An 18,552-nucleotide genomic window follows, 5' to 3' on the forward strand; every position below is an offset into this window, starting at 1 on the left:
TGAATCACGCAGGAACTGGGATTGAACTCATCATGTCGATAAATCAACACCTGTCAAGTTAACACAAAAACCCCTTTTCTAGAGTGCCACCCAGTATTAGAATGTTCTTGAACCCTCTAGATCTTTCTTGAAGATTCTGGAAAGTCCCGGATTTTTCGAAATCTTTCTATTTCTTTTTCAGCATTATTGTAGATTTCTATAAAAAAAAATCTTTCTAAAATGACAGAACCCCCCCACACACACACACATTATATATATATATATATATATATATATATATATATCATAACAGTGATAATCTTAGATCTATGAAATTGATTGCAAAAAGAAGACTATGTTTCAGAAGGATAATCTGAAATGTTTTCCACAAAAGTATCTTTAGTGAAATTGCTTATTTGCATCACTATAAAATAATTAATAGTCAAACATAGCACAGAATAAACAACAAAACTGCCTTTAAAACAAAACAACAAAAGTTTCTGAATTTTTGAGATGAAGATTGGTTATTCATATTATTTGGATTCTCCAGGTTACCGTTCTCATCTTGAATCTCATTTTCACAACGATTCGGTCAATGTAACCTCCAACCTTCAAGTTTATCCTGTCAAACTTTGGAATGTTCCTATCAAACTTGAAAATTTGAACGGAATTTCAAATGAAACCCTTTTTTTCATGGGGGTAGCATGCTCTTGTTCCATTAGCCCTGACTGGATAGAAGTCCTAAGTAACTCACAATTATAGTTTTTGGTCGTCCACACTGGGAATTGAACCTTCAACCTTCAGGACAATATCACTTTTACAATTGATTTTTCGAAGTACTCTGACCACTGTGCCACAGGTCCTTGCGAGTTCGGCAGAAACATTCCCGAGTTCAATGAGATATACCCGAAGATGGTCGAAGGTTGCATCGACCGAAACGTTATGATAATGACACTCAAGATGAGAACGGTAGTCTGAAGAATTCGATGAAAGATTTTTGTAAGGCAGAAAGTTGGACCGTGTTAGAATTAAAAAATGAAGAGTAGAAAATTCTTTTGGTCAGGCAGCAGTTCTTTGTGGATTCCCAGGTTGGCAGCAGTTATCTTCAGTGAAAATCGTCTATACTGGAGTGTCCAGTGGACAGGGACAAGAGAGAAAGAGAAAAGTCTGTCTTTGCTGCTTATCAGGTTCTCTCTGCTGGCTGACTGTAGGTTCCCAAAAGGGCTAAAGAACTTCTTTAGGGGAAAGATGAATCAATGTGTGGCCGAATCACTTGGCGAGAGAGGGGGTATTGATTCACAAGAGAAAATAGATCTTTATTTTATTTGTGACCGTTATACATCAGATATGAGTCTTATGTGATGAGTAAAGGTCATTTTACGGCAGAACAAGAAAAGGAAATCACTTGAGCAGAGCTAAGAGGTTGGCAGAATGCAGGAAGTTATTGTGATCATATGATTATAATATTTGGCCTTCTCATTGAGCAGAGTTTAGAAAAGGATTAATGATAATCTACATAACATCAAGTAATTCATAAAAGAAAAAAAAAGTTTGAATAACGTCCAATATAAACAAGGATCCTATCATGTCAGCAATTATTGGCGCTATTAAAGCTGAAAGAGACTTTAATGAATAAAATCACAAAATATATTTAATCCCATCTTAATATTTTTTTTTTTTTTTAATTCGGTTGGGTGGCTGGTTCTGTTTTACAGTATATCAATCCTTTTCAGGTTATTTTATGTCAAATCCAGTAATTTCAGAAAAAAAAGTTTTATTTTTCAATTTTTTTATATTTGCAAATATTTATTCATGGTGTTTAGTTTGATTGTTTTGTAGAAAAAAATATTTTTGTTTTCAACTTTTTAGAACATGACCGAATTTTGCAAAAGGAAAAAAAGTAAATAAATAATAACATGAATGGTTGGTGCATTTTTGTTCAGGAAGCCAGTATTTTCAGACAGCCTGATCTGGTAGCACTAGATGCCCTAGCAAGGATTACCATTCCAGGCCAAAGTGGACTTGGGAGTAAGTAAGGGGCAATTCCATACTCTCCACAGCCCCCAAATAGGGCTTCACCACATGAGGTCTTTTAAGGCTATATACAGGATTAATCACTAGAGATTAAAAAAAAAAAAAAAAAAAAAAAAAAAACTCAGTTAAACACCCCGAGTGTATATACAGAGTGAGGAAACAAAATTTACAATGAACGTTTTTTTCTCAGCAGACACCAAGTCAATAGCATATATCGATGTCATATTCATATCTAACATATCCTTACCTTCTTAGAGAATTCTGTTCATATAAGTAATCAAGAAAGCAAACATCAGTGTGTGATCTGCAGAATGCAGTCATCACACCAAAGGCGACTTCAAGAATAGTTGGAGCGTCTATACTGTTTATAATGTAAATAATAAATTGACTATGAGGAAAACTATTATGAAGAAGTCGGAAAGTGGAAGAAATCAACAATAAAAAAAAAATATACCAAAACATTAAACCTCTCAAATCCAAAATCGTAAACGATCCAATTACATCCCTGATAAAAATGGCAATCAAACTTGAGATAAACGAAAGCATTAGAAATGCAGTAAAAACACGATTTGAAGTTAAAATCTTACACAAAATCACTTGTTGACACAACTACGAAAGAAAAGAGATTGGAAAGGTGGTTAAAAATAATTTTTTAAAAATTAATAAATACTTCACTGTAACGGTCTTTTCAAATTAAAAGATCTTCACTATTGAGGATATCCTGCACCACAGAAATGACAGAGTTGTGACGGTGGTTCAGTGGTTAATAACACAAACTGATGACATGGATATTTGAGTTCGAATCCAGTTCATTCCACAAAAATCACTTCTAATTAGGATGTTGGAAACCATCATGTGATTCCCATGTCTTCCGACTAGAAAAATATTGGGGAAACCTATGTCAACAATATAATCTTTGGATTCGTACGTTTTAACGATGGTTGCAAAATTGACAGGTGAGGTTAAAGGTACATTCAGAACAAAACATCAAGTTACGGTTTTTTGGTGCTGTGGTTCTGATGGAAAGAAAATGCTTACAAAATTCTAAAAAGCTGATGAAAAGACGAATTTTTATACTTACAACATAACTCTGACATAACAGGTATTGCTATGGCTTAAAGCAAACTACCCGAATAGTAATTATTTTCAGCCCACACATACAAGATTTTTGCAAATGCAACGTTAGCAATTCTTGGGTCTCATCCAGATCTAAACTCTCTGAGTTATACTATTTAGGGTATTTTAGAATATGCTATCGATTGAACATCACCCAGCAATGTTGAATCTCTTAAATATATAATTAAACAAGATTAGAAGTTGCCTTTCAAATATTCGAGGAACACTTGTGCGAGTGTGAGGAAGTGTTATTAAGGAGGACACATAATAAAAGCATTTTCTATTATGTAAACTGTTTTTTGGCAAATACATTTTCATGATTTTCGATAAACTAATTGGTCATGCACTGTCTCAAAATACTGTAAATTTTGCCCCTTACTATACACACTAATATATATATTAGTGATGGGGCGATTCAAATATTTTTCTTGATTCCGATACAATTACTGATTCCGTGCTAAATTACTGATTCTTTATAAATCTCTAATTATTTTACTATAAGATTGTTATTCCCCCCCCCCCCGATTCCCATAAAAACGCATGTTAAATATGCAGATATTTTCCTAAACGCAAAAATACACTTGTAGAGGATGATCTATAGATTTTAGATTTACTGGCAATTTAAAATCATTAAATATTTATTATTTTATCATTATTACCAGCAATGGAAGATCTTGCTTTAAAAAAATAGAAATAAAAAAAAAAAGCATAAAAAAATAGGCACCAATTTTTCCAATTCCGATTAATCATCCCAACACTAATATATTATATATATATATATATATATATATATATATGAACAAATGATCAATAAAACATGTTAAAAAACAGCTTGAAAAAGAGTTAAAAACATATTTAATTTTAAAAAGGAAGCACAAGATAAGTGAATAGTCCTTAATCCATGGCGATTCAAAGAAATACTCTCCTTCTCATCAGAGGGCAGGAATTAGCAAAATGCGGGATCAGATTTTGCATGTAAAAGTATTTAATGAAACCACAAATCACTCACAGATATTACTTGGTTAAAAAAGGGTGAGGTAAGGGGAATAGGAGGTTAAAGAAAAAATGATAAAAAGATTTCACATGAATGGATAGTCCGGTTATAATATATTTTAAGTTTACCATTTTGATTACCTTGGTAAACTTATTGTAATTTTTATATATATATATATATATATTAGTAATAAATAAAACTGATAAAGATACAAACAATTCTTTTAGCAAATAAACCTATCAAGATAGTAGCTGCTCTACACAATTAAGTGGAGCAAATAATATAATTGATCACTTAGTTACTAACCCCATAGGAACATTTCACTATGGATACTCAAGTTCCAGATTTCCAGTTTGTATTCCTTATTAGACTTCTAAACCATTGGTTCTATATCCTCTGAATTATTTTTCCCATCAACTAGTTGATCAACCATCTAAATCAAGAGTAGGCAACCTACGGCTCATGGGCCAGATCAGGTTTACAAAGGCATTTTGACAGGCCCACGAACCTGATTACCAATGACTATTTTTGACATGAGAAATGAGGCTTTCGAATTCAAAAATAGGTCTGCTATTATCTTCTGATGCACCCAACTGAACTTGAATACTATGATCACAAGAACATGATCAAAACCCAATCACCTCCATTTCTGCGTAAAATATAAAAAATAAACATAAAACACAAACTGAGAACCAATTTGAATGACCGACCGGCAACAGACAGCTTTAAAGAGACAATATTGCCTTAGTCAGCTTTTTATTTCATGCCTCATGAATGTGTGGATGTTACATAAGTAAATGTATGTGCTTGCAACTATTTTGTGTATGGGGATATGCATTTCGTTTTTGTATGGTTTGTTTGAAGTACAATTTTCAATAACAGTTTCAAACATACACATCATAATTTCATCCATTTCATTTCAGTTGATTTTTTTTTTCACTTTGAAGCATTTTGATGTTCTTTGAGGAAAACTAATTTTTGTTAAACATTTTTCTAATTTTAGATTTTCTTTTGTTTTTCTGATTTCTCAATGTTTATTTTAATTATGGCTTTTAACATTTAGGTTGACAGGGGCCTGCATATGTAATTTTCCTTATTTCTTCATTAATGACCTTTGTCCAGCCCACAATCCATAATTATAATATGATTCAGCCCACAGAGTCAAACGAGTTGCTGATGCCTGCTCTACGTTTTTTTTCTTTCTATTTTTCTCTGCTGATTATAAGTATTTTTATATATCATTGTTATCCTCTCCTTGTGTATCCCCTACTCAGTAATATATGGCCTTTTCTTTTATCTTATATCTACGTATACTTTCTGCTTCTGTATGCATTTATCCTTTTATTTCTAAGCTAATCTCATCCAGGGTCACAGAATCGAATGGGAAAAGGCCGATTCCTACTCCGACTTCTAGAATTCCTAGGACGGTGACTCCGACTTGATACCTTCGACTCCAACTACCGATTCCTTGACCACTATCTGGAAACCTATTCTGCAGATCTATATACCAGCCTCCCACACTTATTCAGCAAGCATTTTATAAATACTTTTCATGTATATTATTTTTTACGTTTAACATTTAGATAGGTAGCTATCACTCACTCTATTTCCCATGCCATACTCACCTTGCCTCATCTCATTTCAGGCTCTGATGTAAAGGACATCTGTTTTCACGTCATCCAGCAACCAACAGAAGATGAGGACTTTCATTTATGTCCTCTACATCAGACCGAGAGCGGTTCCACATGTAAAAGTCTTGTAAAATACACTCACGTTTGAAAACAGACAAAAATCCTCAGGTGTATATATATATATATATATATATATATATTTTTTTTTTTTTTTTCGAAGGAAAGGTATTTTTTCGGGTAATAATAATTAATTAGTGGAAGAAGAGAAAAAAGAATGCGTAGGTGAAAAAGTTGCTGAATCGTCAGGTTGTTGTTGTTATGATAAGGAAGAGTGATTGAAGCAGCACAAGTTCCAAGACTGCAGTCAGAAACTCCGTGGGAGGAGGAGATAGATAGGTAGCTATCACTCACTCTATTTCCCATGCCATACTCACCTTGCCTCATCTCGTTTCAGGCTCTGATGTAAAGGGCATCTGTTTTCACATCGTCCAGCAACCAACAAAAGATGAGGACTTTCATTTAACATTCACTTGTATGATAAATATACTCACATATACACTCAACCAGCTTTATAGAATAAGATAACAAAGGGATAAAAAAAATTTCACAACAAAATGTTATTATGCTATCAGTTCAAAAGAGAATACAATATTTAGGGATAGGGAAACCTGTTTAGGCCATGGCATTTCGAAGCCAAACGCTTCTCATCAGAAGAGGGGAGTAAAAATACATACAGAGAAGAATTTTTTAAAAGATAATATTGCCTTTATGAAAAGAGGATCAAAGGGAAAACAGAAAAAACTATAAAGGCCTATTAGTAGCATGGGTTGCTTCTTATAGATTTAGGCCCTTTTTTTGGGGATAAGATTGTAATTCTGGATCGATCATGGACTAATCCAATTGCCAAATTACATTTGATTCAGAAACTGGATAACTTTCGGATTACAATCCAATTGTTATTTGATGTAATCCAAACTGATCTTACTTAAAGACAGAATTTTCATTGACCCTGTGTGACATCACAACCAAAACGAAAACAGCTGTCCAGACAGGATTTGCAGGGATCCGATGGACCGAAATATCTTGATGAAGTAGAAGCATTGCAGTACAAAATATAATATATCTCCAAAAATAAAAGCAAATCCATACAAAAACTGCTAAATTGTTCAACTGGTAAAACTAAACAGGAAAACAATGTAAAAAAATAAATTTATTGAACTTAAGGAGTCAGAGTTGGATAAAAAAAATTCTGACTCCGACTACTAGCACTCTTAGAAATCCGACTCTAGCTAAAACCTCTGACTCCCTCTGACTTCACAACCTTGATGTCATCAAACCAGTTTTTCTGTAGCTTTATAATGCTGACTCTTCTCTTCTGGTGAGAAGCAGTTAGCTTCAAAATGGCATGACGTATAGGGGTTATTTCTTTTCTGTCTTCCCTTTTGATTTAAAGAGTTAAGTTTTTTTTATATATAACTTCACACTCATCTCAGTTGTGTGTGTGTATGTACACATACATACATACATAGTGTTACATACTAATCTCATAGAAATAAGATTGCTTTGGTTAAAAAATAAAATTAAATTAAAAAAAAAACTCGTTTTGAACATAACACAAATATACCAACATTTCTACAAGATAACAAATTACCTGATATCAACTCTGCAGTTTATTAAAGACAAAGGAGTAACATTTTCTGACCATCCTTAAGCACTCAAGATGTCAGCCCTACCCTGATAGCAGATTCTGGAGAAAGGAAATTTTAACACTTTCAGATATGAAAAGAATTCCACTACTATATACAAAGCAACAAAGTGTCTCTAATCTCAAAGGAACATAATTTATGCATGGGTACACCAGATTCTTAAATTGAAATCATTTTAACTTTGCACATTGACACCACATACGGTATGCCAAATGCCCAGCATGTGACAAGAAATCAGGAAATCATGTGAACGAGACATGGCTGATGATGTAGAACACTGACAATCTCAATGATGTCTGGCCATCTGCATCACTCGTTTCTTAAGTTAGAAAGTTTAAGAAGTAGATAACTAAATAAGATAACAGTCTCTCTCTCTCTCCCCCCCCCCCAAGTACATTCTCTACAAATAAAACCTTGAAAAAAAACTTTGTGCTTCAACCCGCGATTTCAACAAAGTTACTCGGGTGTGCCTAGCAAACGATGGGAAGAACGGGAAACGGCCATGCGAGCCTTATTATAAAAAAATAAATAAAAAATAAAACACAAATTGTTACACCCTCTTCCCCATGTTAAGAATGGCAACGACCATTGAAATTCATTAACTAATATGTTGGAAAAAAAAAAAAAAAAGTCTTAATATCCAGAAAACTACTTTTCGACCATTGTCGGTTCTTTTCATCATCTGCCAGGCACACTCAAGTAACTTTGTGGAAATAGCAGGTTGATAAATCCAAAAGTACCGAAAACTCACCAAATGTTACTTCGATGTCTGTCCATTTATGTCACTCATTTCACCAAGTTAGAAAGTTTAAGAAGTAAATAACTAAATAAGACAACATTAGTCTATCTTCCAAGTACATTCTCTGCAGATAAAACCTTCAAGAAAACTCAGCAAACATCTCCATTTTGTGTTTGAAAAATTTTATTTATCTAGCAACAATGATGGTGAATCACAGACAAAAAAATAAGGAAGATTAAGCGAATCATGTAACGAACCCTAGACACGACCATAAAAAGCAGAAAGCATAAAAAAGAATAGCACATATATATATCTGTGCATGCATGTATAAAGATTTTGTTTGGTTTATTGATTACTCACTAATTAAAACATTACACAAGACTCAGTTTTTGCTTCATGATTTTTCTATGCTTATTCAAGTCCAGTAGATAAAAATAACCTTTTATTCATGTTTGCTTTTACCAAAGTATAAATTTGTCATTTTTCTTTTTTAAATAGGATTGTTAATATAAAATTTCTGATCATTATTACATCACGAAATTAAATAGCTTCAAAAACTAAGTTTTTGGTACTTATACAAAATAAGGATTGTGCTATTGCTGGAACTTTTTGGAGCAGTTTATGTAAAATGTCAAAAGGTGCCAAAAATGAACCAATGAAGTTGTAGCAGCCAACATTTATTGGCTATCATTGGTTTATTATAAAAAAAATAAATATTTATCTTGATTTGAACAAAAATAAATAAATTTTTTTTGTTTATCATCAGTTGTTTGTTATTCAAATTATTATTTATGAAATTACCTTTAAATGTAAGTTATTTTTTTTTTCGATTTGAATTTTAATTTTCTTAAAGTTCTGTAAAAATTGTCTAATAATTATTTATTGTATATTCTTCATAATAACAAAAATATTGTTTTCATCTTTCAATTCATTTTTCATTGAATTACCAAATTTTATGATAGATGAGAAGTTGTTAAAAATTGAAAATCACTCTTCAGAAAAAAATATTTTTTACTCTTGCTTCATTATAATGAACAAAAGAATTGATTTTATAGCCAGTGATGTATGAATTAAAAAGTTGCCTCCCTTTAATAAGGGAAAAAAAAAAACATTCAAAAGGTTTTCTTAGCTGGAATAAGTATTTTCAGAAAAAAATATTTTTTGCCAATATCATAGTTGAAGGAAGTGTTTATATCGCAAGATTATGTGACAAGGATTGGAAAATGAGATTTGAAGAGCCAGTGCCCTAGAATAACACTAACTTGCAAAAAAAAAATAAATAAATAAATGCCTGAGTAATCCTGTTGAAATTCTCCTGTAGGTGCACGTCAGGCGATTAGCAATAAGCTTACACCTGGTAAGTTCGAGAAAGTGGACCTCCTAAAACTGCACAAGACCAGAAATTATACCTCAGCCAAATGGGAAGAGGCCATCTCAATAATGGTCTAAACTCTGATGGCTTAAATCCAAGAGAAAATCCCCAGAAAAAAAAAACAGGCTAGTTTAAATCAAGAAAGGATATGTCAGAAAGATTGCTATTTGGGTATGACTTTGAAAATCATAAAAAGATAACCTTATATACTAGGGGAACAAAAAAAAAGATATGTATCATGCTGCCCCCTTCTCACCTTTTTTGTGAAAGAAAACATAAATGTCCTTTAAATAAAAAAAAAAATAAGTTTAGTTTTATAAAAAAAAATGTTCCTTTTTTAAGTTATTCTTGCACATTTCGAAATCATAAAAAAATACTCAAGAAAACATTAAAAAATATACAGGGTGGTCAAAATCGAAAAAAATAAACAAAAAAAACATGCAAACATATGCATCACTTCAGACTTACAACAACTGTCAATAACACCAGACTTATCTTGATGAAGAGCTGACCCCTCTGGGTAAATACCACCAGAAAAATGAAGAGAAAAATAAATTAAAATAAGTTCGGTTTTTTTTAGACTTTCTGTGTAAGATATCTTCTTCAAAGGAAAAACATATTTAACACTGAGAGTCTCAAAAAAAAAAAAAAAATGATTTTAATCTCTATTATAAAAGTCACTTCGTATGTGTGCGATCTTTTACAATCCTAAAAATAGTCTTTCTTATAGATAAATTGGTAAAAAAAGAATTTTTACAGGACAATATTTTACGTTAGACCAGCCAATGGAGGTAATAAAATCTCAGCAAATCATTTCTTCTTTAAAAAAAGAATTGTTATCTGAAGATATAGCTCAGTGGTAGAGTATTCAGCTACAGATCAAATGTTCAAGCCCGGATATACCTCACCATTTTATTTTAATTTTTTCTTATTAATGAGTTCAATTTATGATAAAAGAATAGGTACCATTTAAAATCACCACAAATCATTTCTTTGTTTGCATATTTTAAAACTAAATATTAATCAGAAATGACTTTTCGAGGGCATTCACTGTCAAGCCCTATATTATATCAGCTGGTTGATATTGTAAACAGACAGACGGAATTTGATGAATGACTTTTTTTCTTTTTTTTACAAATTAATCTACCGGGCAAATTATTCCTCCTAATATATAATATTAGGGTTTGTATTACTGTACACATAGATTCGAAAAAGTTGTCAAAATACAAATATATAACAAATAAATGTTATCAAAGGCAAGATAAGTTACTTTTCTACCTAAATGGATAATTTTCTAGTGTTTTTATTTAATGTAATATGTTTATTCAGCTCGAAAAACAGTGTTCACCGATGTATTGGAAAATTAAAAATGGATCCCGACTCTCTTTGAAACGGTAAGTTTGGGAAAAGGAGTTAAAAAATAAAAAACTACACAAAATACTGTTAGAAACTCGCTCAATATATTTTACCGTGACATAGGCTGACATATTTTTAACAGTATTTTGTATATTTTTTTTATTTTTAACTCTTTTTCCCAAATTTACCGTGTCAAAGAGAGAGTTGGGCGCCATTTTAATTTTCCAATACATCGGTAAACACTGTATGTTTTTCGAGATGAATAAACATATTACATTAAATAAAATGACTAGAAAATTATCCAGTCAGGTAGAAAAGTAACTTATCTTACCTTTGATAACATTTATTTGTTATGTATTTGTTTTTTGACAACTTTTTCCAATCCATGTGTACAGTAATACAAACCCTAATATTCAATAGAGGATTGATTCTATAATAATATGTAATCTACATAAATTAAAATATCATGTTTAAGCGTATGGTATGACCAGACAACATGAAACGTCCAGCTAGTAATTTAATAAAATATTTTATAACATTTGATTTTCTAAAATTTTCAAAATAAGATTCAAATATGTTTCAACTTTAAAAAATAAATACAACAGTAAAATCTATATATTAATACGATAGTGTGTGTGTTATTTTGTGTGTCACGATTACATCTTTCTTTCAAGTAATTGTATTGTTATGCCTTCCATTTCTTGTAATAAATAATTTTACCTATAATTCTTCATAAGTTTTAGTTTCGGTTTCGATTATAACTGAAGGAACTCTCTCTCTCTCTCACATATATATATATATATATATATATATATATATATATATATATATTCTTCATAAGTTTTGATTTCAGTTTCGATTCAAGCCGATGCACCCAAGTCATATGGATATACAGAGTGACCCAAAAAACGAGCCCCAACTCTAATTAGGCCCCGTTTCTTAAGTGTTGTGTCCGAATGAAATTAAACTTTGGTCATAACTAGTTTATTATATTCAAAACATCATATCAAAACCCTAGGGTCTTTGGCCTTTTTTTTCTCCGTTCTACAACATATGTTCTAGATGGCCTCCATTTAGCTTTTTTGTTTTGTTTTTTGGGTCACCCTATATATATATATATGTATTTTTTTAAAATTACAACTTTATAATACATAAGAATCGATAGAAAATTGACTATAATAATATATACGAAATCTGCATAGATTAAAATATATTTAAGCATATTTTACGACTGGTTTACGCCGGGCGTCTCTGTTAGCTTAGATAAATACTTTCGCAGTTTTAACAAAATAGCTACAATAATATCAGAGCGTCTCCATTTATGCTGAAAATCCATAGAATGCCAACATCAATATATTACATATGAAAGAGTCCGCTGCGGAATTTCCACGGGTCCCGCTAGTACATAAGTAATACAGTAAAACCCATAGAAAAATTTGTAGTTGCTTATCCATCTTTTTTATTTTTTAATTACAAAACTGAGTAGGGATGAACCTAATCAAGAATTAAACTCTAGTCATCCTGTTTATTAGCAAACACTTTAACCATTGTGCCAAATCGGCTGGTATGTCAGAAATGATACATCATCCACCATATTCACTAGAATTTGCACCAACAGATTATCATTTCATTAGAAGTTTGCAAAATCATTTTAGTGGATTAAGCCTTTTTAATTTGTCATGTTTTGAACTGAAAAAGGAAACTTAATCTGTTCTGTCCTCAGTCAAAGAAAGAAATCTTTCTCGACTAAGGCAATTTTTATTTTAGTTTTGTTTTATCCAAAGTGTTCCTTTGAAGGGAGAGGAGTGAACTTAATTCCCATTTTCCCACATTAAAAACCGACCTTGTGGCTAACTTTGCCCTCGTGGTAAGGGAGAGGCTCAAGTGTTAGACAAGACATAAAAAAAGATGAATTAGAGAAAGTGATGTTTAGTCACGTGACTTGACTATCTTGTTTAAAGAACAAGTCAATTGTTTATTTTTTTATTTTATTTATTTATTATTATTTTTTTTTTTTTCAATAAAATATATTTCACTTCGTTCAAAACTGGCGGAGGGGAGGGGCATTAAAGGCTTTGGAAAATTTCCAAGCCATTGTTACAATTATAGGCTAGTAGTAGTGTATAAATAATACGCGTATCCCAACATTTAATGAAACTATCAAACAGCGTTTCATCGTCTGTTTCTAACCTATACGTAACTTCGATAAATGCACACCGAATAATTTTTTTTATTATTTGTTGTTGTTGATTGAAATCAAAAGTGAAATAAGGAAAAACAATTTTTGGTAAATTTATAGAATCATCCCAGGGATATGTTTTGCAATGGGAAGGTCCGTTTTGAGTGTCCTAAAAACGATTTTAAAGTTGAGGGGGAAAAAAGAGAAAAGAATGGTTATCTTTACGATTAGTGTTTTGACTTCACATCCGGTTGCTACTTCGTTTTTAATTGATTTGTTACGGTTTGTTTATTAAATTGTTAAGTGAACGTAATAGGTAAAGCAAGCCATCGTGTTAATAACGTTATTATTCCTATTTACTTTGCTTCCCCAAGAGGGCAGAGTTAGACACCAGAGTCCTTTTTTAATGTGGAGAAAGGAACGAAAATAAAAATTGTCTCAGTAATGAAGGGTTTTTCCTCCACCAACCGAGAACAAAAATTGAAGTGTAGCAATGTAGCATCAGAACAACATTATTTTTAGAAAATATTTTTAACATTGAAATGAGGCAACCGGGAGTGGGGTGAAAACAGTAATCGCGAAGATAACTAAAACAGTTCATTGGAAACTGGGTTAACTTTTACGGAAAGGGTCCCGACGTCCCACCGCGTTCTGAGTTTGGGGAGAAGCCGTCTGGCGTAAGCGGTGTCGAGGCAGAAAATTACCCTAACCCTCAAGTGCACAATAACAGAATAGAAAATATGTGGATGATGGTGTGTAAACGGAAATTGAAAACTAATTATGTGAACTGTTTATTTTTTTTTTTTTATTCTAATTATTTGAACTGTTGAATTAAAAAAATTCGGGGGTTTGTATTACTGTATACATAGATTCGAAAAAGTTGTCAAAGTACAAATATATAACAAATAAATGTTATCAAAAGCAAGATAAGTTACTTTTCTACCAAACTGGATATATTTTTTGTGTTTTTATTCAATGTAACATGTTTATTCAGCTCGGAAAACATACAGTGTTTACCGATGATGTACTGGAAAATTCAAAATGGCGCCCGACTCTCTCTTTAATACGGTAAGTTTTGGAAAAGATGTTATAAATAATAAACTAGACAAAATACTATTAAAAAACCACCGAATATATGTCAACTTATGTCACGGTAACATATATTGAGCGAATTTCTAACAGTATTTTGTCTAGTTTATTATTTATAACACCTTTTCCCGAATTTTCCACCTAACAATTTAATAATAATGATAATAATAATAATAATAATGATATAAAAAACATCGTGAAACTTGAAAATACTACACGGTAACAAATATATTAATTTTTCCCTATTTTTTTTTGGGGGGGGGGTATTTTATATGACCTGCCCCAACGTAGTACAAACACCTCCAACCACCCCATGTTAAGAACGGGTTTCGGACTAACCCCCCCCCCCATAACCTCCCCTGTTAAGAATGGCTTTCGAGCTGGGGGGTGGGTAGTCCAAAAGCCGTTCTTAACATGGGGAGGTTGGCGCGTTTATAATACGCTCGGGCAGGGGCACGTTGTAAAAATTTACCGTTTTTTTTAGAGTTTTTTTTTTTTTTGTGGTACTAGTGCAGAGAGTGATCCGGACGTAAATAATAACGTTATTATTTAAAAAGCCATTCTTAACATGGGGAGGGGAGGGTATTTTGTACTTATTCTATACTTTAACCTTACAATTGAATAATAAAAAAGAGCTTTAATTAAACTTGGAAATACGATTTAAAAAATAGTGCGGATCCGGATCAGTAAGTGCACTTTTTTTTTTCTTTTTTTTTTTTTTTTTTTTTACAGAAAAAAAAAATTAAAAAGGATATTTTTAAAAAGTAAACGAACAGTCACAGGATCAAAATCACTATCACACATTTTGGACATTTTAAGTCTAGTATAGACAGCAAAACAAAAAGTGTCACCGTGACATTTATTGGTTGGGTTTCTATTAGTATTTTGTTTGATTCTCAATTTTTGAGCGATTATGGAGACTCCTCATATGTCATCTAATGTCAGGCATTTAACTCTTGTTCTAACTTGACACTACTTGTGTTTCACAATAAATAAACGCTTTAAAATAAGTTAAAACACAGACAACTTCCTTTGGTAACATTTATTAAGTTTTTCGTTTTGTTGTCTATACTGGAAAACTCTCCAGAATTATAACTAATTTTCATGGTGTTGGCTTTCAATTATATTTCCGACCAGACATATTAGGCCCTATACCAAGATAAATAACATTTTACAAGGAATCAGTGGTGGTAGGTATAATACTGGCACTAATTTTGTATTGTGGAGTCGGGTCTTTGCCAATCCTATCGTGGGGTTAGACCTCACACCGTACAGCAAAGACGTTTCACGTGCATTGTGTTTTACTTGAAAATTATAGAAATCAAAAAGGTAATATATGGGGTGATGGTTAAGGGTATGGAAGCAAGCACGAGTACATATGAGAAGGGAAGGGGTGCTAGTTAAAAGTCCTTAACAGTTATTTTAAGGGTTCTATGTCCTTTCCCTCCTTTCGGACAGATGGGATACCTGTCGCTTGAGTGCCCTCACGAGGGAACGCTGACGGCCTCCAACAAACCGATCCAGAGTAACCCCTTTTAAAGGTAACTGGACTCCTCAGTTCTAAACTTGACCTTGTGTCGGAAACGAGGGGAGGGGATAGAGTAAAAGAAAAACAAAAGCTTTAAATTCTGGTCCAAATCATATTGTCAATGTCTTTTTATTAAGACAAAATTCTATTTTAAAGGAATTGCGAAAAATCACTTAGGAAGATTGGTAAAACTATACAAACACCGTGACAGCGAATTAACCCTAACCCTAAACCTAACCCTAACCCCTAACCCTAACCCTAACCCTAAACCTAACCCCTAACCCTAACCCTAAACCCTAACTCTAACCCTAACGCTGTCACGGTGTTTGTATAATAATACCGGAAGATTTACATGCGTCAACAAAATGTGGTTATGCGTTTAAGAATGTACTTATCTTTCTATATCTGTTCATTATTTAACACCCCAAACCCGGCTTCGGAATTATGGTACTTATGCAGAATACAGACCATATTAAATAACATTTATAAACCCATTCTTAACATGGAAAGGGGGGGATTGTTCACTATTCTGTACTTTCACGTAACAATTTAATAAATAAAAGGGTACTCATGATGCAATGCAATGCACTTATTGATCCGTGCTGAAATAATAACGTTATTATTTAGAAAGCCATTCTTAACATGGGGACGGGAGGGTGTTGTGTGCCTAATCTGTACTTTCACTTAACAATTTAATAAACACAGATATTGTGAAACTTAAATTAAACTTGAAAATACTATTTAAAAAATAACGCGGATCAATAACTGCACTAGCACTAATAAAAGACTACTTGTGCAAATATGAACCGTATTAAAATAACATTATTTAGAAATCCATTCTTAACATTGGTAAGGAAGGGAGTCTTGTATTCCGTACTTTCACCTAACAATTTAATTTAAAAAAAAAAAAAAAAGAAAAAGAATATCGTAAAACTAAAACTTGAATATACTATTTAAAAATAGCGCGGTAAGCACCGATCTTGGGAACATTCTGTTTGAAATTCCGTCCAGGTTCTCTAATTAAAAAAATAAATAAATAATGCACCTGAAACTCGGAAATTACGTTGTGAAACCATCAATAAGAGAACAGTAGTTCGAATAATCCAAACCACATGTAATTATTTTGTTTTTAATTCAAGCAAACTAAAAAGACAGGAAGAAAAAGTCCGGAAACCGAAAGTACAATTCGAATAATTCGCCAAAGATTAATTATTATCGAGTTAAAACGCAATTTAGTGAAAAGAGAGAACAGGTGTCGAATAAGACATTTATTTACCTTCCAACCGGTCCACATTCTTCGTCGTCATCCGAGGGGGAATTTGGACTACCCTCCATTTCGCGTTTTTTTTTTTTTTCTTTTAATTTTTTTTTTTTTTTTTTTTGCTTTATGTGTGTGTGTGTTTTGCGACGTGCGTACCGTAAAAATAAATTGCGCACACTTTGGAGACTTTGCAAGGGGGACCACGAGACGAACAAGGAAAAGCAATAAAACCAAAACGATAAAGGAATAACTAGAAAAAAAAAAGAAGAAAAAAAAACTATTTCTTTTCGCCTCAAACTCTGGTAATAGCTTCCATATTGGCGAGTGTGAGTGCCAAAAGCGCCCTCTGTATTGAAAAACAACAAATTAAAAAGAAAACAAAAAATTTATCTGCTGCTGCTGATATCGTTGTCATGAAAAAAGCACTGCAGTGGCAGGTGCGACTTTTGACGGAGTCTGTTGTCTCTTTCGTGTTTCTTTTTCTTTCTTTTTTTCTTTTAATTTTCTTAGTTTGTTCAAGCTATGGGGCATCCTACCGGACGCCAAACATCTACCCGCTAACTCAGATATTCCAACCAAGAGATCCTTTTTTAAAGATTCTGTTCGTCCCTTTAAGTGCGAGTGTTTGAATCTCTCTTGCGCTTAGTTCACCGGGTATATTTGCCAAATAAGTTTTGAAATTCTTTTTCAGGAGTCCAGTTGCTCCTATAATTAGTGGTATAATAGAGGTCTTCCTAAGATTCCAGTTTCTTTTCATGTCATACATAAGACTTTGGTATTTCGTTATTTTCTCCATCTCTCATCCCTGTTCAACGCAACATCATTGGGGACACTAACTTCTGCTGTTGCTTTTTTTTTTTCTCTCCTGTCCCATATCACCATCAGGTTTTATGGCTCTGTTTTCTAGGTATGTAGCTGTAGGAATTGTATAATTATAGGGAATGGTGTGTGACTTATTTCCAACTGTTCATTCCGGTAAACATGTTTTCAGGACTTGCTGCTGCATTCGATATTCAACTTTTTACAGATCGTCCAGTGAAGATTTTTACATACCCCCTACCCACAACCCCCCTGCTCCTCTGGGCAAATACAACCTAGTGTTACAAAGTTGGGTGCGATAATCATTTCAATTTATGAAACTTTCTCACAAAGAAAACAACAAATTAGCAGTAGCAGCAAATACATTATGAAATCAGAAGGGACATCCCCAACCAAAATAAATAATAACAGCAGCAGCTAAAAACAACAATATTTACAAATCTTTACAAAATACCAAAATACTCAACTCTGATTGGTTAATTTCCAACAGTTTGATTGGATGTCAACATCCAACTTTGTCTAATCAGAAGAGATTTGTTGTGGGAGTCGGGGACCTACTAAATTTATGTTTAAATAGAGAGGAGCCAATTTCCTTTCTTTTTCTCTCTTACTTTCTCTCTCTATCCTGCTCTAATCAAATATGCTGACCTGTTCCACAAATCCCAAAACCTCAACATGAAATATCTCCAGAAAAAAAAACTCGAATAAATCTAGAACCCCATCTTCCAACATAGACCCCTACTACCAGG

At 32.7% G+C, this 18,552-nt stretch overlaps 1 protein-coding gene across 1 annotated transcript in view; it reads right to left on the reverse strand.

The window, feature by feature from the left end:
* Nucleotides 1–17,347, reverse strand: part of LOC145248154 (uncharacterized) — a 56,332-nt gene extending 38,985 nt beyond the window's left edge. Inside the window, exon 1 of the mRNA XM_080109977.1 lies at nt 17,000–17,347. Coding sequence (XP_079966103.1) covers nt 17,000–17,058 — 59 coding nt within the window. The 5' untranslated portion in view covers nt 17,059–17,347. The remainder of the gene's footprint in view (nt 1–16,999) is intronic.
* Between the last annotated feature and the right edge of the window lie 1,205 nt (nt 17,348–18,552).

Source organism: Euprymna scolopes, chromosome 26 (genome assembly GCF_053919585.1).
Source record: "Euprymna scolopes isolate OS-2025 chromosome 26, ASM5391958v1, whole genome shotgun sequence".
Lineage (NCBI taxonomy): Eukaryota > Metazoa > Mollusca > Cephalopoda > Sepiida > Sepiolidae > Euprymna > Euprymna scolopes.